This window comes from Mya arenaria, chromosome 2, assembly GCF_026914265.1.
Source record: "Mya arenaria isolate MELC-2E11 chromosome 2, ASM2691426v1".
Lineage (NCBI taxonomy): Eukaryota > Metazoa > Mollusca > Bivalvia > Myida > Myidae > Mya > Mya arenaria.
In genome coordinates this window covers 30,653,395-30,677,624 of record NC_069123.1, presented here as the reverse complement: position 1 = coordinate 30,677,624, position 24,230 = coordinate 30,653,395, and the positions used below count along the sequence as shown (strand labels likewise).

The following is a 24,230-nucleotide window of genomic DNA, read 5'->3' as shown; positions in this document are numbered from 1 at the left end:
AATCGGCCAACAGTTTTTGCCTTGATATAAACGGTTTATTTGTGGAATAGAGATATTGTTGATGAACTGTCACATTATTTCAGAATAACTTATATAGTGTAGGTTGTCTGCTTTTTCTTTGGAATAAGTTTGCATTTGAAAAACGCATAACAGGTCATTGATATATATTTATCTCATTTTTGAATTCCAATGCATTTAAATACATTGAAATGTTGATCATTTTCGTTGAAGTATCTCACTGATCAAAAGATAAAATAACTAAATTATTTCTTAAATTACTGTAATTTCATTGCCTGTGATACCCCCCCCCCCCATAAATGTCAGATGTAATTACCAAAACCGATTATCGAAGCCTTGGCCCAACACAATATTTTGTTTTTAAATGAAAGATGTAATGGTTAAAAATCTGTTTGGACCGATGCCGTTACAGTATTTTTATGTTCATACTGATAGACGTTTTTTTTGCCGTACTTAAAAAGTCAGGGCTTTGTCAGGAATAAAACCAAATTTATTTATTATAATTGTTTTCCTATATAAGGATTCCATATGAAAAGGTATCATTTGTCCGACTGAGCCTTACTTCGCGATTTATGTTCATAAATACCTACAAATAAAGACTATCCTCAACATAATATTTGTACGTCAATAAGGTCGTGATTTTCAACCATTATTTATGATATTTTAATGGTTTCCATACGAAAAATAAACGTTTGTGCGGCTGTACTAGACTTAAACGATTTATGTTCATAAATATTTACAAATAAACACTACCCTTAACATAATACATGCAAATTATTTTTTTGTATATTTGAATTCTCATTCGTTAAGTTACACTAGATTTAATTTTAAAATACAAAAATATCCATTCTATCACAAGTCAATATAGGCACTTGATTGATGTCAAGATTCAAATTTCAGAATTAACAATATCAAAACTCCTTAAAAGGACTGTGTTGCTGCATTTCATTCATATTTGAAACAATTTTATATTATGTTAGCCATTTTCTTATGAAAAAAGTATATAAACATTTAGTTTGATTTATTTATTAGTTTAATTTTGTTAACTTATTTAAGATGCTATTACTGTTATGATACGTCAAGATCAGAAATCAAATAAGAAAAATGAAACATATCGAAAAATATCGTTTATTCATTTCAATTGCGGAAACTTAAACCAGACTTGGTCAATTCCTGAATCTTTTATGTTACGGTTAAAGGTTATTACTCATTAGTATCCATTTACCAAATGAAATGGGTCTAGAATGACGCATTATTAAAGCCAGGATTATGGACCTTTTAACACAGGTATACATTGTCACAAGAAGCATGTTAACAACAGTTTGAATTAACATCATGATCTGTTTGCTCGATACGGCAAAGCCATTGTTGAAGTTTTTGTACGCCGACGACGCCGTTGGCGACGATACCGAAAACGACACCAAGGCTATGCCACTATTTATTTGTCTTCAAACTAGCTAAAAAAACTAACTCATGACAGTGCAATGTGTAGGAGATACTAGTACATCTATCACAATTCTGGCGCCTGAAAAGTATATTTTTATGTTCATGGCGCTTTGCTTTCAGAATATGCACCCACTTTGGATTTCATGAATCAAATATAAACATGCCCTTATCTCGTGCAAGTTGATTTAAATACCATAAGAAAATGTATAAGCTGTTCTTCCAAGTATTCTCACAACTGCGTAGTAGGGTTTCCAAAGGTTACAAATTCTAAGAATAAAGATCATATCGCCATTAATAAGGAAGGAAAAGAGCAGAAAAATGCTTTTTCACGTTTCTACCGTATAAGCCAGAAGCATGATGCTTCAAGCGGATCATAGTACTTGGATTTCAGAGAAGGGACATTTTTGTAATTTTAAATGTAAACCAAAATATAAAGGAGATACATATATTGGTAAGGTTTGTAGTTTGGATACATCGCATGCAAATAATGTTACAATCATCAATTGAGTAAATTTATCATTGAACGACCTTTGAAATAATGACAAAGTATTGAAGTTTTCGTTATAACGCAATAACAAATGATTAATCTTAGTTGATGAGAAATGCATAAACTTTGAAAATAATTAAATATTTTTTTTTACTTTTTCGTGGTTACTGTTTTTGCATATATCCCTTGTCTATTTTAACGAATTACTGGCACAGTAATGTCTTTAATTATTCTCAAATAATGTAAATATATGGAAAAATATTTTAAAACAATATTGTTATTTCAATCGGCTTTATTTAAACTTTTTGACTTAAAACCCATCTGAAATGTCATAAACATTTTTTTTGTTATGCCTGTATTCATATCTTGCACTAGACAGTGTTAAAATGATATCAGTTTGATATAAAACATTGGAATATAATGTTATAAAACAAATATTATACTTAATGTCGTTGAATGGAATTTAAAGAGAAGCGTTGTTTTATAAAGCTTATAAGAAAGGACTAAGCCATGTAGAGTAATGTGCAGATTGTACAGAACTTTGTTTAAATTAACGACATCGTTGTTTCATTTATAAGTATTTGATTTTGTGAACAGATATTTAACTAAACAAGTACAGCTGAAACAGTTCTCTCAATTCCTGTCAAAAATCCAGCTAATCACAAGTGTTTCCATTTAACCTTCAGACCAGTAACGATTTTAAAGTAAACAAACATGAAGTTAACAACGTTGTTAATGTTCTGTACAATAGGACTTTGTTTTCTATTCTCAAATGTTATAGGGAGTGGCATTCAAGCAGCGATCGTGCAAATCGCCGATGAGTGTGATTGTGAAGGTCTTCGGACATACCCATGGCGGGACAAAGACCTGGGGACACTATAAGGCTGTAGGTCATCTGGCAAGGCAGTTCGCTGAACCTTTCAACAGCTATCTTGGTACCACTAATGCTGGACCAAAGGTAACGTATACAGTTGTGTTAAGATATTTTTACAAACGTACTTTTAAATGTGAAAGTTAGTTTCAACCTTTATGGTTATATTGACACGGATTATAATTTTCACAGTTTTTGTGCATTCAGACAAAAAGGTGTAAGAAGCAATGTTTTAAATCCATTTTAAACATTAAAACCACCAACCACATCTACAATGGATCTCAAATGACTGTCTTGTTGCAGGTTGAATTTCTTACACCAGAGATGGCGATCATGAACACTCAATCCGACTTCCAAATGTTTGCTCGTTTCTTCTGGAATTTCAAAAAGATATTCTCGGAGGATGAAGCTGTAGTTATCGAACGTCGGCTGAAAGGCGATTTTATCACATACGTACACACAACAGGACATGCAACACATGAAATGTCGGCACTGCCTGCAGCATTTTGTCATTTTTCGTATCAAGAAAGTGGCGTCCAGTTTGTAATATGCAATCTCCAAGGTGTTCATGACAAAGAAAAGTTTGTGTTTACAAACCCGGTGATTCACTCGATCAGCGAAACATTTGGTGAATCCGACAAGGGGGCTAAAGGTATCGCCACGTTCTTCGAAAACCATGTGTGTACGTACCTCTGTCAGGACTTTATAAAACCAGGTCATATAGCAAAAGAGTTTACAGCATTAGATGAGGACAGACCGCCACGTTACTCAATTTTGTTCCCAGATCGCCGAATCGTCTAAGCTATGTTTGCTAGTTTACCGCCTTATTTATTTCTACATGTAGACCTTAAAAGACCTAAAACTGATATTCTTTTGGCCGGTCTTTGTCTTGAACCACGCCTTAATCATGTTTAAATACATGCAAGACAGGCTTTTTCAGCGTACCAATTTCCAAGACAAGCTCGTTTTACATGAGACACAATGCAGGAATGGATACTAAAACTGAAACCGGTCATTTGAATTGTATACCATGCGTTTGTCGACAAAAGAAAATGACTGATATTTTACATAAACCATGGTATAAGGGAGACGACTCAGAATTGTACAGTTATCGCTCACGAAGCCCGTTTGTACTTGCATAATGACAACTCAAACACAATGGCTAAATTTACGAGGAGGAACGTCGTTTTGAAAAAATAATAATAAGCTTCCTGAATACTAAGTCTTTGTAACACGTTTTGTTGCCAAACTACTTTATGAGATTCCTGTCAGTTCATAGTATTGCAATAAGTATATATTTTTGAAGATTTATGTGTTGTTTGCTTTTCTATATAATGAACAATTTCACTGTATGATTTTCTTTAAACATCGATAATTTCGGTGTTTATTTTGCAGTAGCTTCACATCATAACTGTTTGTGATAAACTTATGAATGCATTAACAAATAAATAAATAAACATCTATTGAAAAATACAAATTTTATTTGTTCACCGTCGCGGGAACAATATGTCTTTAATCCCAATTGAAAGCAGACCCTGTTCTATCTGGTCCATTTGATGAGAATATTATATTGTATTGTAGTTGATGATATTACATACTCGTAAACATTAGCCAATGTTAATGGGTCTAGATCGAAATTTTGATAATGCACGAGTTGCGGGCCTCGTAACAAGTTACATGTTTGGAAGAAGATTTTGGTCGGTTTATGAACTATGATACACAATACCTAAACGACGAAACGATACCAATGATGAAACCATCAACGATGCCATAAGCGATACGAATGATTAAGCCATGATCAACGATGCCTATAGCCGTCGTCGATGTCATTAGCGATATCAATGATGAAATCGTCGACGATGCCTAGGCCCGTCGCCAATGTCACGAGCAATGACAACGAGTATGTTTAACATTGTACAGTATTCCTCCATTCAAGTAAATATATGTTTAAACCTTAACACAGGGAAAATACATTTTAAAGTGTATACATTCACTGCAAAGTTTCTTTCTCTTTTATCTACATAGTTCAGGTTTGTTGGTAACCAAACATGTATATTATATATTGGGCCAATCCGACGATTGTTCAGGACGTTGTTTAAGTTAACAAAATTTCTAAGTTAATCGTTGTTTATTTTCAAATATTAAATGCCCTAGAACTTTTAGATTTTTTATTTTCAAATTCCTGTCAAGTGAATGTGATCCTTCATACTTATTATTCCCTTCTTAGTTGGAGGCGGATTTAGTAAAATGCATTTTGTTGTCATTCCATCCTCCATCTGACCTTCCACTAAACATTCGTAACCGCTCCATACCTTAAAGATGCAATCTTACTCCCAGATTTACCATAATTAGTAATATTGTTTTAATATTCCAAAAGGGATTAAAAAATGTCGAAAACAATGATTCTTTTGAAGGATACCGAGTTTAATTTGAAAGAAATGAACATAAAGCATGGTATTTCTACTTTATGAGACTATAGTAGACCACTGTAAATCATTTAGCATTCACCAATCATTTAATATGTTTGCGCTTTCTGCTATTAAATACACGGTTACAATCTTGTTATCAATTATTAGCATTTTCTATAAATGCATTATTTAGTAAGTAGTTAAAGGTTTATCCCTTAAAATTGATGTTTGTTATACATGTGATTGTATGGATTAAGAATAAGAGTGTCACGTTAAATATCCATTTAAGGAAACATTGCGCACAATATTTCCATTCAGATCCCACGTTGAAATTTGCAATATATAGGTTAATGTCGAAAAAAAAAACGGCCAACGTTTTAAGTATTTATATCTACGGTTTATTTTGGTAGAGATAAGCGTTGTTGACTCATTGACAAATTTACCTCATTTCAGCAGAACATATAGTGTATAAATGTTGGCTTTTTATTTGGATTATGTTTGAATCACGCAAAACAAGGTCGTATATCTCATCATATCTCACTTTCCATGAATTGGAATACATTGGAATGTCTTATCCGCGTATAAAATCAGCAGAAATGCAGTTGAAATTGCAGGGCCGGTATTCATAAAACGTTTTTTCATAACTTAAAGTGACACTCTTATTCAAAATCCATGCATACACATGTATAACAAACATCAATTATGACTGATAAATCTTTAACTACTTACTAAATACTAGTAATGCATTTATGGCAAAATATTGATTACTGATTACAAGATTGTAACCGCATTTAATAGCTGAAAGCGCAAAAATATTAAATGATTGCATGGTGAATGCTAAATGATTTACTGTGGTCTAACATTATCTTATAAGGTAGAATAAAAGTGTTTTATGCTCATTTCTTTCAAATTCAACTCGGTATGCTTCATAAGAACCATTGTTTTCGACATTTATTTATCCTTTTTGGAATATTAAAACAATATTACTAATTGTAGTAAATCTTATTTGGGAGTAAGAGTGCATCATAAGTCTCTTTCCTTATTTAGGTCTCTCACTTGTTATATGATAAAATAACGTAATAATTTCTGATTTTTTTTTATTTCCATTGACTTTGATGAAAATACATACAAATCAAATGCAATTTAGAAACTGTTAATCGAAACCTTAAGGGATTGAACAAATGGTTGAATTAATATAGCTTTCAACAAAATCAACATACTAAATTCAAATAAAACATATTTTTGGACAAATGCTGTTGCAGTACTGGTCGACTGAGAGAAAGCCGTACGTCAATAAGGCGGGGCTAAGTCAGGATCAAAGCCATTTTCAACTACATGTAGTATATATGTTAATAACTTATCTTTTTTAAGGTCTCCATATGAAAACTAATCGTTTGTTCGTCTGTGCCATACTTAGCGATCAATGTTCATAAATATCTACAAATAGACACTAACCTTCACATAATACTTGCATGCAGTAGTTTATGCATATATTTAAAGGCTCAAGATCATGCTTCAAAAATGCATCTTGTATTACCATGATTATTGACGTTTCTTTACTATGATTGACGTTATTCCCATACGTTAAAGGATATATTTATTCTTGCTACTGTAGAGTTATCATTCATTGAGTTAAACGTGTTTTCATTTTAAATTACAGCAATACTTATTTTGCCACAAGTCAAAGGGCATTTGATTTTTGTCAAGATTCAAATTTCAGAATCAAAACTCCATTAAATGTCTGTATTGGTGGATTTCAACGTGTTTGAAAGAATAATATAAATTATGACACATTTTGAAATAAAAACATCAAGATATTTATTTTATTCGTAAAAAATAATTTAGTTTTACCCTTTTTGTTATGAAATAATGTTTTAAATATATAAACATTTAATTTGATCATTTCAATATTTCTTACAAAATCCTCAGCCAGTCGCTAAAACATATATTTGGGCTTATATGTCGAATCTTTTTAATCAAACCGAGCACAATAACTTGGGTATGAATGGGAAAGTACCTAATTTTTCATTCCACCACGTCAAGTTATTGACAAACTATCTGGCTTGTCATGTCATGAATTTGAAAGTGTTCATCTCAGACTGATAACTATATAAATAGCAAAATTGTCGGAATTGAATTCCTTCCTTATATAGCTTACACGTAGATTAATTCGTATGTTTAAAGTTCAAGGACAAAGCAAGACCCAGTTTATAAAATACTGAGAAAGTAAAACATATAATTCCTAAGGAATGAAATAGTGTGCAACGATATAAGTGGGAAACAATACTTAGGTTTCGCCGAAGAGGAAATTGCTTACCTACAAATACCGAGAAAAAAAGTGGTTCCAGTCGTTCTATTTTTATTTTTAGCTAGTCTTTCTTTGATTGGAAATGGGGAAGGTATTAAATAAGCCTTGGGGTTTGCGTCGTCGACGTGCACAACATTGACCTTGGCCGTAACACAATATTCTATTCAAGAGATTAAAATAAAACTGGCCACATACGTTACACGGAACGATACGAACAGATAAGGCAAGGCCCATTACTCTTACTTTAAGTATGGTTCAGTAATGCCTCTTGTTGGACTGGGGGGATTACAAACAACCATTGGCCTTCACCACTCGTCGATCTTGGTTTGCCATAGGTTTGAAATGCCGACACATAATAATAAAAAAACAACTTTTTAAACAGCTATCTTGCAGCGCGTAAACTGAGTTTACGTATTGACAAAACTGACGGATTTCCAAAATTCTAAGAATAACTATCATATTGGCATACATAAGGAAAGAAAAGAGAGTACAGATTTCATTTCCACGTTTCTACCGTATAAGCAAGAAGCATAATGCTTCAAGTGGAACATAGTACTTGGGTTTCAGAGGAGGGAAATATTTGTTATTTTAAATGCAAACCTAAATATAAAGGAGACAAATTTATTTTGTTTAAGGTTTGTACTTTGAATGCATCGCATGCAAAGGATTTTTCCATCAGAAATTGTGAAAATATGTCATTGAACGACCTTTGAAAAAATAAAAAAAATATTAAAGTTTTCGTTATAACGCAAAAAAATGATAAGTCATTGTTGACGAGAAATGCATATTAAAACTGTAAAAATAAAAGAGGAGTGGAGATGTTTTAAATTTGTCGTGATTATTATCATTATTATTATTTGCATATATCAATTGTATTTTCACTTCTTATTGAAACTTTGACGTTAAAAATGTTGCTAACTTTAAAAAGGTTCTGAACAGTCCAATGTTTTCCGTTCTCATATGTTTTAGGGAGTGGCAATCAAGCAGCGGTCATGCGAATCGCAGGAGAGTGTGATTGTGAAGGTCTTTACATATGCCCATGCCGGGACTAGGGACTGGAGACACTATAAGGCTGTGTTTTATCGGACACGGCAGTTCATCGAACCTTTTAACAGCTATCTTGGTACCACGAAGGCCCGACCTAAGGTAACGCACAAAAGTAATGTTGTTAAAATCTTTTTACCACCGTAATTTTAATATGAACATTATTTCAGACCTTTATGATCAAATTGACACGGGATATGCATAGTTTTAGTGCATGCAGAAACAATGTGTAAGATGCCCTGTCTACTTCTATAACCCATGTTAAACATTAAAGCTCCAAACTACATATTCCATGGATCTAAAATGACTGTCTTATTGCAGGTGGAATTTCTTGCACCAGAGGTAGCGATCATGGACACTCAATCCGACTTCCAGATGTTTGCTCGTTTCTTCTGGAATTTCAACAAGACTTTCTCGGAGGATGAAGCTGTAGTTATCGAACGTCGGTTAAAAGGCGATTTTATCACATACATCGATACAACAGGATATGCAACACATGAAATGTCAGCACTGCCTGCAGCATTTTGCCATTTTTCGTACCAAGAAAGTGGCGGTCAGTTTGTGATATGTAACCTCCAGGGTGTTCTTGACAACGGAAAGTTTGTGTTTACAAACCCGGTGATTCACTCGAACAGCGAAACATTTGGAGAATCCGACAAGGGGGCGAAAGGTATCACCTCGTTCTTTGCAAACCATGTGTGTACGTACCTCTGTCAAGACTTTGTAAAACCAGGGTATACAGCAAAGGGGCCTAGGAGATTAGATGAAGACAGACCGCCACGTTATTCAATTTTGTTCCCAGATCGCTGAATCGTCTTAGCAATGTTAGGCTAGTTTACAGCCTTATCTATCTCCACCTGTGGACTTTGAAAGTATTGGTCTTTCGGACTGTCTAAGTCTTGATCCTTGCCTTAATCTTTTCTGAAAAAAATTCAAGACAGGCTTTTTACCAAACAATGTTTTAAGACAAATTCTAATATCTTGTAAGTTCAACCGAAATATTAAGACAGAAGACAGTGTTGAATACAAAAACCAGACATTAGACGTGTCTACCATTATCACGTGAGTAAACTAAGATGTCTGAAAGTTTAGTAATCAGAAACGCTGGAAACTGGACAGACGTAATGGGGGATAAATAATCTCAAGATAGGTTGGTTAGCACATAACTTTTATATATATAACCAAGGCGTCCCGAGATTAACTCCCGACCACGGCTTTTGTGAATTTGGTTTGTCAGGTGCAGTGGTTTCCTCTATATTTACAGTTCTTCCTCTGCGTAATATGTTGACAACAAGTGTGACTAATAGTCCTAACAGTGTTGTAATAACATGTTTATAAATCAGTTTTGTTTTTACTATACTGAAATGATAAGCTGAACTACACATTGTCCCCGCACACTGTAAAGCTGCCTTCCTTGCATCCAAATAGTTTCACATATGCTTTTACTGTTATGATACGTCGATCATGATCAGAATGCAAATAGAAAAATAAAAACAATTAAAAAAAAACAAGTTTATTTTTTTCACACCGTCGCGGATACTCGATCAGTTAAGAGTCTTAATGGAAATTTCAACCAGTTTGTGGTCATTTCTTTAACACGTTACATTATGATAAAAGTGTAGTACTCATAAGTATCCATTTACCAAAAAATGGGTCGAAAATGACTCATTTTTAAAGCGAGGTTTATGGACCTTGTTATGCATGTGTAAATTAGAAACAATTTTGAATTAACATCTCGAGTAAAGCCAAGCAAATGTTGAACATTTTGCACGCCGACGACGCCGTTGACCACGATGCCGACAACGACACCAAGGTTATGACAATATTTTTTATCTTTAAACTAGCTACACGATGACACAGCTCATGACAGTGCGATGTGTAGGTCATACATGCATTACGATTCTGTAACCTGATAACTATATACTTATGTGCATGAGGCCTTGTTTTTGAAAAATGCACCTACTTTGAATTTCATGAATCAAATATTTACATGCCCTTATCTCGAGAATGTCGATTTAAATATCCCCATAAACTGTATGAGCTTTTCTTCCAAGTATTTTTACAACTGCGTAGTAGAGTAGTTGAGCGGTATTAATAAGAGGGGCTTTTCATGTCGTCACATCAATAAAGTGCCTTATCTAGAGAACATGTCGGATTTCATCGAAAAATACCCCTCCTTTTAACTAAATACATTTTATAAGATTTATCTTACTTTATTAGATGCTTGGAACAAAAGCAAATGCATTACCTACATATATACGTAAACCATTTTTGCATAATATGTTAACAATAGTCAGCTATGTAATGAGTACAGAATACATGTCTTCCATTGCGTTAAAACCAAATATCTTGATCGAAGCAAAAAAAAGAACTATGAAAACTATCTAAACTTGTACACACTTAAATCAGTGAGTGCTTGTTTCTAAATATATTTCAAACTACTGTCATTCCGTAACACGTTACTTTCGGCTCCATGTCTCAGAACTGGCGTCTTAAATTATATTTATCACATATTCTACTCATAAGGGAATTCGACGTTGAAACTTCACCAGTCAATGACACCACAATGGGTCAATGGGTCAATATGGTTTGAGCCTGGATATCTACATATATTTTGATGAAGAGATAAGCGATGTTGATTTACTCCTGTCGTAAATTTCAATAGAACAAATACAGGATAGTACAATATCGTTCTCGTTTGTTGAAATGAGTTTGGAACCACACAAATCAGGTCATCGGTCATTATCTTATTGTTTTTTTTGTGTTTCTTTTTTACTTTGATATGATTTAGATATATGTCATTTTTTTCGTTTCGCTTACCGAGTACATGTGCTCTGATGCGTTTGAAACTGGATGATTAACCTTTAAGATTAAAACAATAGTTGCATAAATCAAAACTTTGATAACTGTCACCGCACTTATTTTTTGTTGTTTTCCTTGGGATGAGTGTGATATGTAAACAGACACAAAGTTCTGATTACATGTTATACTGTGTGAAATCCGATTATCAAATGTTATTAAAGAGTACAGCATCAGTATATAGTATTTAAAGATTTATTGAGTTTATGATTAAAGGGGAGTAATGCAATTTAATTCATTGTCTATTGTAGCGTATGAGTAGTGTAGATTACACAATACTCCTTTCCGCGTTCTTAACCAATCGTAACAACTCGGCCATCTCCGGAAAGGTTCGAGATAATATTTAGTCGTTGGATACTGGCCGAAGTGTTCCGATTGGTTCTTAACTTTTTATGAAGCTATTTCCGCATTAAAAATGCCATAAATGGCAACTCTTTGATTTATTTTCCAAACAGTGCTCTCTCTCTCTATCTTGACAAAACGAAAAGCTACATCTTTGCCAAACGTAGGTCTACAAATAATTGAACTCTATGTTCGTATTTGGTGAAAAGTAATCATTTTTATAATATTTATAAAACATAGTATTAAAGTTTCATAAAATCTAAGTCTTTTTTTTCAAATTAATCATTATTTAAAATGAAACATGGTTTTGATCACGTAATTTGCTTGAAATTTTTGCAAAGCGAAATACCGTTTGCTGTTTTTCTTTTCGTTCAATCGCCGTTATATCCTGATCTACACAAAAATGAATGACGTATTTCTCAGGAAATGTTATATTTACGATAAAAATCCAGATGATTTTACTAATTTCTCTTTAGTGTGATCATTAAAATGTCAACTTCAAGAGCCCAGCGAATAGATATGAAGCATGGCTTCATGAAAAGCATAATTCGAAATCAAGTTGACAGGTATTTAACAAAACTACAGAGGTTTTGTTGGTTTAACTTCAAGAATCATCACCTTAAATGGGTTAATAAAATATTAAAAAGGAAAGTTAATTAACTGACACCAGAAAATAATATTCAGAGCCACATTTTGTCTAGCTGCTTAACTTCACGAATCACTACATTAATTCACTGACACCAGAAAATATGATTCAGAGTGACATTTTAGGTGTTTATCACGTTATGGGACATATAGTAGTCCATATAAACAGCCGCTTCAGAGTCTTTGACAATTTTAATTTTTTTGCGACTCTACGCGTCCATAACCCACTTGTTGTTTTCCTTGTCAAGAATGGCAGATCCCAGCACTAAGTATATTGAGCGGGAAGTTAACGGGCACCTCCTAGATAGGTTCAAAATGGCGATGCCTTATTGACAGAAGTCAATCTGAATAAGACTGATTAATTGTGTTTCATTTAATACTTAAGTGAAATAAGAGAAAGGTTTTGGCTAAAATTATTAATGTGTAACTTTTGTAGTTTTATTTAACAGTGTCACTGTGAATTTTGTGGAGTAACAGTTGAAGAATATATTTTACATTGGTATGGATCAGTCGACTTGTGGCATTTAAGGAACAAAATGAATATCCAAATGTTAAAAAAAGTTCACTTAACGTGCTTTATTGTGGCTAGGGACATCGGACAAAAATTTATCATGATTCCACAACAATATTTTCACATACAAGCAACCCAAGTGGATATCTAGCTAGCATGTGAAAATATTGTTGAGGAATCATGATAAGTTGTACAAATAACAATGCCCCATTATGTGGTAACAGCCAATTATGTGGCTGTGAGTCATACATTCTGGTGTTTGTGCCTGATTTAGGTGAAAGAGAATTTTAATAAAAAATATTATTAGTTAGCTATTTACATTTTTAAAATTTTGTTGTATCATGTTCATATTTGAGGCTGAATCAGTCAAAACTTGTTGAAAGAAAAAGCCAGCAAAATGCTCTGAAGTGGCTCTTTATGAACTAGGGCAGTCCTTTTTCAATGAGCACAGCCATAAATCATGTAAATGGCAATTGACCATTACAATACACAGGAAAATTGGCACCCTGCTGTGACACCAGGCTATAAACAGGTGATGCATAGCTTGGGATTAACAATTAAATTACACCTTAAAGCTGCACTCTCACAGATTTACTTTTTTTCCTACTTTTTTATTTTTTGTCTTTGAATTAGTAAATTTTTGCTTATATCTGCAAACCAGTGCTGAAAGACTGCTGACAAAAGATGAGAGAGCAGATTTTCATATTTCCATATCAAATTTAATGTTTTATCGCTTAATCCGTTACTAGCAGTTTAAGAAAAATGCACAAAACATCAATTTTGGAGAGGAAATATGAAAATCTGCGGTCTGATCTTTTGTCATCAGTTTTTGATCACTGGTTTTCAGATATTTATGCTAAAAACTGCTTGATCCAAAACAAAAAATAAAAAAAAGTTGGCAAAAGGTCGATCTGTGAGAGAGCAGCTATAAATGAGTACTGTACTTGAGACAAACATGCAAGGGTCTTGTGCACGTTAACTCACGTACGGTTTTAGTTAAATATAATGAGGGAGTATTCGGTAAATGTTCATATTTATTTTTCCATTAAGAACGAAAATGTTTGGTCAAATTCAAAATGATGCCTTTTTGTAGTGGAGGTGTTACTGTTTTTATAGGTGTATATCCATTCATAAAGCTTTGTCTGGCTGTCTCTGTAGAAAAGTAATTGAGATGTCTTACAGTGAGTCTACCTACAAAACAGAGTCCTGGATTAAAACTTCTGTCAAGACACAGACTTGTTCTGTCTGGTACCTTTATGCTGTCAATGTAATTGGTTAAGATATGAAGATATAGATAGACAGTAAACGAACCTCGACTTACTTCTTGCACTGTATGAGCTGGTGTTGGTTCCAGTAAAAATGGTGGGGTATTGTAGTACAGCCATATAGATACATGTACTTCATGTACCAACACTTACTTTAGTGACACAGTGAGTTGTGATGTAAGCCAGCAAACTACAGGTCCTGAGGTCAATATCCAGAAATGGGACACTAACTCTTTTGTCTGAAGATTGTAGAGTTCCTTAAGTTTATTCAATTTCAGTTACATAAAACTTTACACCATGTTTTACATGTAGAGTTCCTTAAGATTATTCACTTACATAAAACTTTACTGGTTTTACACCAAAGTGTTTTATTTATCTGTAGATTTAGTAGAATTGAACATACAATTGATTAGTTATTTTTGCTACTTTTTTGCATGAATGGGCAATATTTTTTATGCATAATACAGTTTTCTAATGAATTAAATCAAAAACCAAATGAAGTGCTATTCTGAACATAGTAAAATCCCCATTTTGAGATTTTTTAAGGTGAAAATGTTATTTCAAAATGAACATGTCTGAACACAAAACAAAACTAAACAAAACACTTAACAAATGTATCTTATATTACTGCATGTTTAAACATTGAAATGTGAACATTATTTCCTCATTTTCTTTGACATGTTTATACAGAGTGAATAATTTTACATCATTTTCCAGCTATCATTTCCATTTTTATATGTATATTACAATGCATGGGCAAAACAGATATGTTCCACTTCAAGTGAATTGTCTAATTGACTTCAAAGATTAGCACTTTTCATTTGTGGGAAGCTAACATTAATTACTCCAGTATAATGTGTAGGAAAAAGGGGCCAAGCTGTGATTCATTTACTTATCAATGTGACATATGCTCAATAATTGTTTTGTTGTAATTACTGTGTAGGTGAGATTTATCAGCTTTAATTAGTGTCTAGGCTGACATCTTTCTAATTGGTATGTGCTTGTGGTATATAATAGAATTTCAAATCCAATTTTCCTCATAGCTTTCTAAATGAAATCATTTCAATCAGAATCAAAAAGGTTGCTATTCAAAATGTATACATGTACCACACATCCAGAGAGACCAAAAGATGGAAGTTGGTGGCCCTGGCTTAGAAATAGGTGAATTTAATCTGTTATAATATTTAATGACTGTAGAATAATAGATCAAGGGTAAACATTGTGTATCCTTCTATAGAACTAAAACCCCTATCTGCACAGTGTCTTTAATTTATACAAATTAAATTGATGTCTGTTGTAATCCATCAGATGTAAATAAAGTAAGAATCATTATCTTTTAAAAATAAAATTCGACAACTTTTGACCAATATGGTTAAAAATATATTAAGACTTCTTGTCGTAGTCAACCAAATATCTTGTTTGAAGCAAGTGGTTATTGGATGAAATGTCTTACTATGTTAATTTCAGATAAATCAATAAATAATATTATAAAAACAGCTTATTGGTGAAAATGTATGCATGAGTTCTGGAGCATACAGTTGTTGGGAAACATAAAAACATATTTTCCAAGTCTAGTTCAGGACTGAATTCTTAAATATTTCAAAAAAACAACAATACATGTATATATATTGTATATCAGATGGTAAAAAACATTGGTAACACATGTTAACATATTTTTTTAACCATCTTTGTTCTTATATAACAAATTGAAATTTAACTATTCTAAGTCACAAATTCAGACTAAAAAATGTAGGTGAGTACGTGCCCAGATGTCAACATCATAATGTGATGTATAGATTGCATGTTATAATTTTGATCAATTCTATAAAGGTAAATATCAACATACTCACTATAGGAAAATTCAGTAAACACAAAGTGACATGTACAAGTAGCTGTAAATGGTTCAACTGGTTGTGTTTACATCATTATGTTATATTTAAATTAATTGTCTGTGTTTACATTTTTAGGGATTCCTATGATAAAGAAGTCAAAACTACCAAGCAGAACACAAGAGGGAGACATTTTGGAGCTGTCAACCAGCGATCTAAAAAGCCTGATGCGGCTGTTTATGTGCCTCCATCCAGGAAAGATCAGACGAACAAACCGCAAGAGGAACAAACTTTCTATGATAGCGCTGATAGCGAACAAAGTAGCTCGTCCAGGGAGGAAAATGCTCAAAGTAAAAATACCCAGAATGTCTCGCTACCTCAAGACAACAAGAACAACCGGAATAAACCTCAGTCGCATTCAGAGTCAGTTCCAACTGGAAACAAAGCAACTTGTGAGTCTTCAGGTAAAGACAAAGCAAATAGTTTGGCCTCTGCAAAGTCAGCTAAGGCCCCTCCAGTCGTGAACAATTCTACACTATCTCCACATAACCGGATGCAGTCACCAAATTCCCAAGAGCAGCAGCCTCAGATGCCAAAACAACAAAAGCAACAGCAGCCTTATAATACACAGAAACAACAGCCACAGATATCGCAACAACAGCAGCAGCAGCAGCCTCGGATATCACAACAGCAGCAGTATCAATATTCAGATGGTAAGCCCAAGTGTTAACATTAATTGTACCGTAGTTGCTTTTCCATATAAATAATTAAAATTTATGTATACTATACGTACAAATGTACATTTACCAGGGTACATGTACATGTATGTGATTAAGCTAACGTGGGCTACATTTGTATGTAAAATTTGTCGGTCATGGTTTAATGATGATAATGAATTTTCATTTGATTTTCAATAGAAAAAATGTCAAGAGTCTTGGGTCTGTCTCTGGTTTTATCAGCCTTATCTTGACAATTGTCATCTTGACAAAATCTAAATTTGGTCATAACTTGACCAAATGTTCACATTTTACATGGATATCTGTTTTACTTTACTTATGGGTGCATATGAGTAGAAAGTTCCATCAGTGTTGATTAAATATCTGGGGGCTATATAGGTTTTACGATCTACGTATCTGGTCCCATAACAATCTTGCATGTATGGCCAAAAGTATTGCATTTACATGATTCTCCAAACTGATAGGTACCTGTATGTTGGTCAACATTGGGTGTTGTGTGCTTGCCATTGCTGTCATATATCATTTGGTCTGATTCATGGCCCCTGACTAACTAAAAGGTCTGAAAAATCTTATGTCTCATTTACATGTACCTCCAAACGTATTTCACCTATGGACATGAAACTTCATAGGTATGTTGGTCTGCATGGGTGGGTTGTTGTGCACCAATCTTATTTCACTTGGTCTAAATAAGAGTAATTGCCCTTGACTTGGTAAAATATGGTCTGAAAAATATTATGTCAGTCATATTTAAGCAAAGTCTCCAAATTGCCTTGTTGATTCAGTTCGATTTTAATTCATTGATTTGAATTACCAATAATTTCTTTCAGATGATGATGATGAACCAAAGTTGCTGTTTAAGTTTGAATTTGAAGATAAAGACGGGAAGGTTTATAAGCAATATGTCATGGAGGTAAGTGCTGCAGCATTTAAATTCATATAACTTTTAGCACATATTGAAAAAAATGTTTATCAAAGAAAAATTAAGGTATTTTCATATCCTTGGTGTTGTTGTCTATGTGCAACCTCTTGGCCATGTCTGTTAAAAATAATCACATGAAACTTGGTAATAATGTTAATAAGAGTTAATAAGCACATGTCTCACAAGGCTCATAACTATGACTTTTGTAATGATTGAGTTATGCTCTTTCACTTAAAGATGTAGTCCTTAATAAGATTTACTACAATTAATACAGTTGTTTTAATTTACCAAAAAGGATGAATAAATGTCGAAAACAATGGTTCTTATGAAGAATACCGGGTTTAATTTGGAAGAAAGGTGCAGAAAACACGTTTTTTCTATCTTATGACCATTAGTAGATCACCGTGAATCTTTTAGCATTCACCAATCATTTAATATTTTTGCGTTTTCAGCTATTTAATACACAGTTACACCCTTGTTATCAGTAATTAATATTTTCCATAAATGCATTATTTAGTAAGAAGTTAAAGGTTTATCACTCAAAATTGATGTTTGTTGTACATTGTACATGTGTATGGATTGATTTTGAATAAGAGTGTCACTTTAAACAAAGTTAGGCTCTGACATTTGCTGAGCCACACTCTTGTTGCAAGGCAGGGCTTTTGATGGAATACATCATATCTCTATCAACAATGTGGATTGCATTGAACCTTGTTTGTGCTGTTTTTAAAAATATTTTTTTCTACCAAAATGTCTTCTTTTTATGTTAGCAATATGTCCAAATACCCATGTAGTACAAAGAAGTTGTAATGGGGTACATTTACCTGGGCAGAGCTCTCTCCAATGTTTAGCATGATTATTTCTGAAAGAGTACTTTATAAATGCTACTGTAGAATTCAGAATATCATGTAAATGTTAACTATGAGCATTTAAATCACAATGTACGCCAGTTAAAGATATCAATTTTCATCATTCTTATTGTTCTTGTTGTTAGCAATGTGTTTGACTGCAGTATTTTACTATATGTATATAACATGAAACCATGTCCTCTTGCAGGGTATACGTGCTGATGTGTTAGCTCGACGTATGGGATGTGATCGTGGTCTTCCCCCGCACATGGTGAAGACCCTCGAAAATATTCTACAGAAGGAGATTGACAAGCGATCACCACCCTCGTGACACCATGACACTCGCACAGCTTGACGTGCTCACAGATTCAGATAGCCAACTTTCACAAACAGTCTTAAATCTAGAGTCTAAACTTAGACTCAGATAAGCAATTATTTAAAAGTGATATGTTTTACATCAGACAGAACAGAATATATATTAAAGATATATCATGGATATTGTATATCCATTGCTTTTGCAAAATTTGTGTTCATGATAGGGGTGGTAATGTATTCAGCAATGTTCTACCAGCAAAACCCTGTTAGAATGAAAGTTACGCTTTAAATGAGATTTGCAATTTTGAGTCTTAACTCAGACCCAAGACTTTTTGAAACATGAGTCTGTGCCCCAATATTGCTAAAATACTTTATGAATGATTTGACTCAACTTAATACATTAGTTATTCTCCAACTTGTATAATTGAAAAAGAATGGAAATCTTGTTTGTTTCAAATTGTGATTTATATTTTTTTTTATCAATATTCAATAATTTACATTTAGTTGAACACACAATAACTCCAACACTTTTTTGCCGTAGAATATATTTCTGCAAAATGTTCACAATATTTCTTTGTATACAGTCTATAACAGAATGCATTTTTAAAAAGAGTAAAACACATATATATATATATGTTAGATTTGGAATCAAATTATGCTGTAATTATCATTATTATTTTGTAGTAAAATAAGTTGAGATTGAAAAATGACTTAACTATTTTTTGTGATATTGGGCCAGAGTTCCAACTTGAATTTGAAAATTGGTTGTCCAAAGGGTAATTTTAAAGAAATGCATGAAGGCATCCGTCTTTGTTATATGTTTATAGCAAAAGTGTGACTGTATTATTTAATAGACGAAATTTCTGCATAGGCCAGAAAATGAGAACCCTGACTGTATTTCACCACTTGTGCCAACCATGATCTGACTTAAGTATTCTTTTGATGAAGCTGTTGCTTGCATACATGTACATGCATTTTTATAAGGAATCATTGTTGACGAGTGTCTTTGCTTTGTGTTATTTGAAATTAAGGTTATAATTTTAAGGTAAGCCATCCACCATTAGGATGAAAAAATGTGCATTAGAGATATGATTAATCTTTATATTATTTTGACGTGGAATACGGTTTTGAATAACACCAAAATGATGCTACTATTATGATATGATATATTTAAGGGAAGTTATATACTCGGTTACAAAATTTGACCAGACTATGATATGTAGCATTTTTATCAGTTTGTTTCTTAAATAATGTATTTATAAATAAAAAAAAAATCTTGTTGCAAATTCGAAATATTCACATTTTTGTCACGATAAAATTAAACTTTGCCAGTAGCAATGTTTTGTATTAATGATGGATGAATGACCTTAAAGCTTTTGAGAGTTTAGCTAAATCAATAAAAGCTTCTGTATAGTTTTACTTAATTGTTATAAAAAAAGAGAGATTTTAATAAAAATCGTCTTTATAGAGAATGCTTTTTTAACATGTTGTAGACCACTTATAACCATTTACCTGCACCTTAATCCTACATTATTTTCATCAATACCATGCGACAAAAAGAATCTCATGTGTTCTAGTCAAATTGTGTTTCAGGCCATAATTGATAAAAAGTTTGTTTGGCATTTACCAGACCCACATTATTATGTATGTACTTTATTCTTGTAATCCTATATAAATGAAGAGAAAAATATATAAAGTACAAACATGAAATACAAACATGAAATACAAACAAACATGAAATATAAATACGAAATACAAACAAACATGAAATTTATACAAACAAACAAACATGAAGTACAAATATAATCATAATCACAGGCATATTTTCAATGTACTTCCTTAATTCCCTAATGAAAAACGGAAGAAAAAAACTGCCATCAGAGAAACTTAAATAATTTGTGTATTTTTGTTATTTGGTCGGGGAAAAGCCAAAAATATTTTTTTTATCAATAGTTGCCTTAGCAAAGATTCATTTGATCAGACTTGTGTTTGAATTTCGGAAACAGCTTTTTTATATTTATCATTCATAAAATCACCAGTGTTCACGATTGCTTAGTCACACTCCAGCAAGATTTTATCTGCTTGTCTATGAGTCTGTCTTTTGTAGCTTGTCTGTTATTGTTTTTTTTGAAGGAAAGTTGAGGTGTTGTCATAGCATTGCTGTCGTTGTCTTTGTTGTGTTGTAACTATAACCTTGGCCATTAAATTTAAAAACTGTTCATGATATTCATATGAAACTTGGTACACATGCTGCTGCTCATTATATGCCCATGTATTATAAGCAAGATGATATTCATATGAAACTTGGTACACATGCTGCCGCTCATTATATGCCCATGTATTATAAGCAAGGTCTCAAAACTGCAGTTTTAATAATAATCTAGTTATGCTCTAGTTATAATAATGCTCCTTATTCAACTTGAAAATAACAACAGACGGGCATTGATGTTTGCTGAGTGGCTCTCGTCTTTTGGTTCTTAACCATTGTTGTTAGTCTGTTCTGTTGTGTTGATGTGTATAGATATTGACACATTTATTTTTTATGTTAAATGTTTTTTAGCAGATTTTGTACCGGTATTCATGTCATTCAAGTTTAAGAAAAGTGAAAATCCTGTCTGAGATCAAAGGTTTTCTTAGCCAGAGTTCTCCACTTAGATTTATGTATTTAATATTCATACTGGAAGCAGCAAGCCAGCAACTGTGTTAGAAAAGCCTATATTATCTTTTAGAAACTAACAGAACAATTCTAAACATGCCTGACAATTTTGTACATTATTACATTTTGTATAATTCTTTCTTTAAATCTCTGTCTCAGAAAAAAATAATTAAGTGTATATGTAAATGATAACATTGTGATTTGAATACAATTACATTAATAATTGAATAAGAGCTTTAGTGCATAAATGTGATTTGTAAAAGCTAGGTAATCATTGACATTTAAAGTAGATGTTATTGTGTACTGATACAAACAAATTCATACAAAGTATTTCTTGTCTCAAAATGTTCGTTGTAGAAATTGTTAGTTGATCAATGGAATCACAATGTTTACTTTAAGTCTGCTGTCCAAGGTATATATAATTAGACATTAAAAATATTTTTTATTTCCGGTATGTTGACATAACCATAATTATTCTTGGCATCCAACCCTAAATTGTTATTGCAAGCCATCAGTATTTGAACAGGAAAGTCACATAAACTGTACTCAGACATATTGGTGAAGATTTTCAGTGTGAAAATTACACTCAGACACAACTTCACTAAAAACAAATATCCCAACCTACCTACCTACTTATATATTGTTTGCAGTGATATCAGAAACGCACATATATACCTGTTTGGCCTAATAAACTGTAGATGTATTTGATGTACCTTCCGTGCAAACCCCAGTAGTGAATTACCTCAATCTTTTTTGTTTTTATATTGTGTATTAATATTTGGTTGTTATTGAGGTTGTGAAATAAACTGCAATAGTCATACACAAATCACAGATTTCTAATCAGTATATTTTGTATATATGCTTACTAGTATGTCATATTTATTTGTTGACTTTGTACTTAGAGATGCACTCTTACTCCCAGATAAGATTTACCACAATAAATAATATTTTTTTAATATTCCAAAAGGATGAATAAATATTGAAAACAATGGTTCCTATAAAGAATACAGAGTTTAATTTGAAAGAAATGAGCATAAAACACGGTATTTCTACCTTATGAGACTATAGTAGACCACAGTAAATCTTACCAATATTTTAATATTTTTGCTCTTTCTGCTATTAAATACACAGTTACAATCTTGTTATCAGTAATTAATATTTTCCATAAATGCATTATTTAGTAAGTAGTTAAATGTTTATCAGTCAAAACTGATGTATATTATACACGTGTATGTATTGATTTTGAATAAGAGTGTCTATTTAAGGTGTTGCCCTTACAAGGCCTTTGATCAGACATAAGGATGATGATAGATTAAAACAAAAATGGGTGCAGGGTAGTGATCCCCATTATGAGATCATGATGACAAATTGTTTGATTATTTTTTATACAAAGTGCACACACCTGACATCACTGTATCAATTTCAGCATGTGACATTGACCAGTAAGACCTTTACATAGATAAAATATCATTCAACTGGTATGTCTTCACACATGTTTCTGTTTTTGTACAAATTCTCACCATCTAAGGTCCAAGGACTTACCTCACTATGGTACAATGTCTCGTGTTGTTTTTCGTTAACTTTGGCTGTATAAAGATATGTGTTGCATTGTTGATCAACTACCCTAATTGTTTTTTATCTCATATTTATATTGTTAATGCATGCCTCTGTCCTCAGATTGGAAACAATTTTAAATTGTATAAATGTCCTCTAGAGTGATTACTGTATCTGTATTTGAATTTGTATAATTCCCTATAAATTGTTGAATTGCATGAAGTTAAAATCCATTACTCAACATTTACAAGTGTAATGTGGGTATACTTATGTGTTTTTGTGGGAACTTGCTAGAATTGTACAGAAACTATGAACTCGTTTTGTCACTAATAAAACGGACCTTTTTTGCTAAACAATCACTTTTGTGAGTTTTGCTTGAGTTTATCTTTGTTTGTAATGTCCAGACAATAAGTTGTACGTAAAAATATGACGATTTTCGGTCCATTGACTGCACTAGCGGGTCCAAGGGGGGTGGTCGTACCCGGCGCCCCCACCATTAAATCGTACAAGTTTACTTTTCATTTCATTGTTCTGCCTCCCCCCCCCCCTGCCAGCACTTTAAACCATATAGATTTAGGCTCTGAGGGAGGTGCTCGTGTCAAAATGTTACGCCCCTAAGTTACGCTCCCTCTGACGTCAAACCTTGGATCCACCCCTGTTTTTTTCATGCGTACGTGTGTGCGTCGTATCTTGGTTGTCATATTAAGAACAACAGTGTTTCTATCCGTGACACAAATTGGCTATGTCTGACTCTGATTCGACACTTATCCATAAACTGGACATATTATATTGATAACTCTCCCGAAAGGGGAACATATAAGCGTAAAGTGTAGCCGGAAAACCTTGAACTTAACGAACAAATGTAATTCGTATGTTATTCTAGCTGGCGCATAAAATAAATGGCCACGTTCCGGTCAGTTTCTGTCCACGGAGCTCTGCATGAGTTGGTTTCATTGTTTGTTGTCACGAGTAACGCAAGGTTTCACACGCTTAGGGTACTAGGGTACATGTTTATGGATAGAAAAGGCAGAGAACTTTGATGGCTTACACATGCGTGATATAATGATGAAATAGGCTAGAACAAATGAACGTTTTAACTGGTGAATTTGTGGCCACGTATCTATTATGAAAAAAAGGATCAACTTATAAAGGCTAATATTTTTGAAAC

At 33.0% G+C, this 24,230-nt stretch overlaps 3 protein-coding genes across 5 annotated transcripts; all 3 read left to right on the top strand.

Moving 5' to 3' along the window:
* Window positions 1-1,688: 1,688 nt before the first annotated feature.
* LOC128223157 (myosin heavy chain kinase B-like) lies at window positions 1,689-4,246 on the top strand. Of its 3 annotated transcripts, none has more exons than XM_052932447.1 (3): window positions 1,689-1,920; window positions 2,733-2,909; window positions 3,126-4,246. In XM_052932447.1, the coding sequence occupies exons 1-3, from the start codon at window positions 1,819-1,821 to the stop codon at window positions 3,621-3,623; spliced, it is 777 nt and encodes a 258-aa protein (XP_052788407.1). In that variant the 5' UTR covers window positions 1,689-1,818; the 3' UTR covers window positions 3,624-4,246. The 3 variants fall into 3 exon arrangements, with proteins under 3 accessions (XP_052788407.1, XP_052788416.1, XP_052788423.1); XM_052932456.1 differs by having other exon boundaries at window positions 1,691-1,915; window positions 3,126-4,245; XM_052932463.1 differs by lacking the exon at window positions 1,689-1,920 and adding an exon at window positions 1,991-2,010 and having other exon boundaries at window positions 3,126-4,245.
* A 3,132-nt stretch (window positions 4,247-7,378) lies between these two features.
* LOC128223916 (alpha-protein kinase vwkA-like) lies at window positions 7,379-10,047 on the top strand. Its single transcript, XM_052933387.1, has 3 exons — window positions 7,379-8,173; window positions 8,508-8,684; window positions 8,904-10,047. The coding sequence occupies exons 1-3, from the start codon at window positions 8,072-8,074 to the stop codon at window positions 9,390-9,392; spliced, it is 768 nt and encodes a 255-aa protein (XP_052789347.1). The 5' UTR covers window positions 7,379-8,071; the 3' UTR covers window positions 9,393-10,047.
* Window positions 10,048-12,194: 2,147 nt separating this feature from the next.
* Window positions 12,195-23,421, top strand: LOC128220162 (probable serine/threonine-protein kinase mps1). Its single transcript, XM_052928442.1, has 4 exons — window positions 12,195-12,349; window positions 16,172-16,746; window positions 17,598-17,680; window positions 18,746-23,421. The coding sequence occupies exons 1-4, from the start codon at window positions 12,273-12,275 to the stop codon at window positions 18,866-18,868; spliced, it is 858 nt and encodes a 285-aa protein (XP_052784402.1). The 5' UTR covers window positions 12,195-12,272; the 3' UTR covers window positions 18,869-23,421.
* Window positions 23,422-24,230: the final 809 nt, after the last annotated feature.

Excerpts from the sequence above, each read along its gene's own strand:
- LOC128223916 (XM_052933387.1), top strand. The coding sequence starts at position 8,072 with ATGCTTCAAGTGGAACATAGTACTTGGGTTTCAGAGGAGGGAAATATT. Across the intron at positions 8,174-8,507 it reads ACAAATTTATTTTGTTTAAG|GGAGTGGCAATCAAGCAGCG; the intron begins GTTTGTACTTTG and ends CATATGTTTTAG. Across the intron at positions 8,685-8,903 it reads CCACGAAGGCCCGACCTAAG|GTGGAATTTCTTGCACCAGA; the intron begins GTAACGCACAAA and ends GTCTTATTGCAG.
- LOC128223157 (XM_052932447.1), top strand. The coding sequence starts at position 1,819 with ATGATGCTTCAAGCGGATCATAGTACTTGGATTTCAGAGAAGGGACAT. Across the intron at positions 1,921-2,732 it reads GAGATACATATATTGGTAAG|GGAGTGGCATTCAAGCAGCG; the intron begins GTTTGTAGTTTG and ends CAAATGTTATAG. Across the intron at positions 2,910-3,125 it reads CCACTAATGCTGGACCAAAG|GTTGAATTTCTTACACCAGA; the intron begins GTAACGTATACA and ends GTCTTGTTGCAG.
- LOC128220162 (XM_052928442.1), top strand. The coding sequence starts at position 12,273 with ATGTCAACTTCAAGAGCCCAGCGAATAGATATGAAGCATGGCTTCATG. Across the intron at positions 16,747-17,597 it reads GCAGTATCAATATTCAGATG|ATGATGATGATGAACCAAAG; the intron begins GTAAGCCCAAGT and ends AATTTCTTTCAG. Across the intron at positions 17,681-18,745 it reads ATAAGCAATATGTCATGGAG|GGTATACGTGCTGATGTGTT; the intron begins GTAAGTGCTGCA and ends GTCCTCTTGCAG.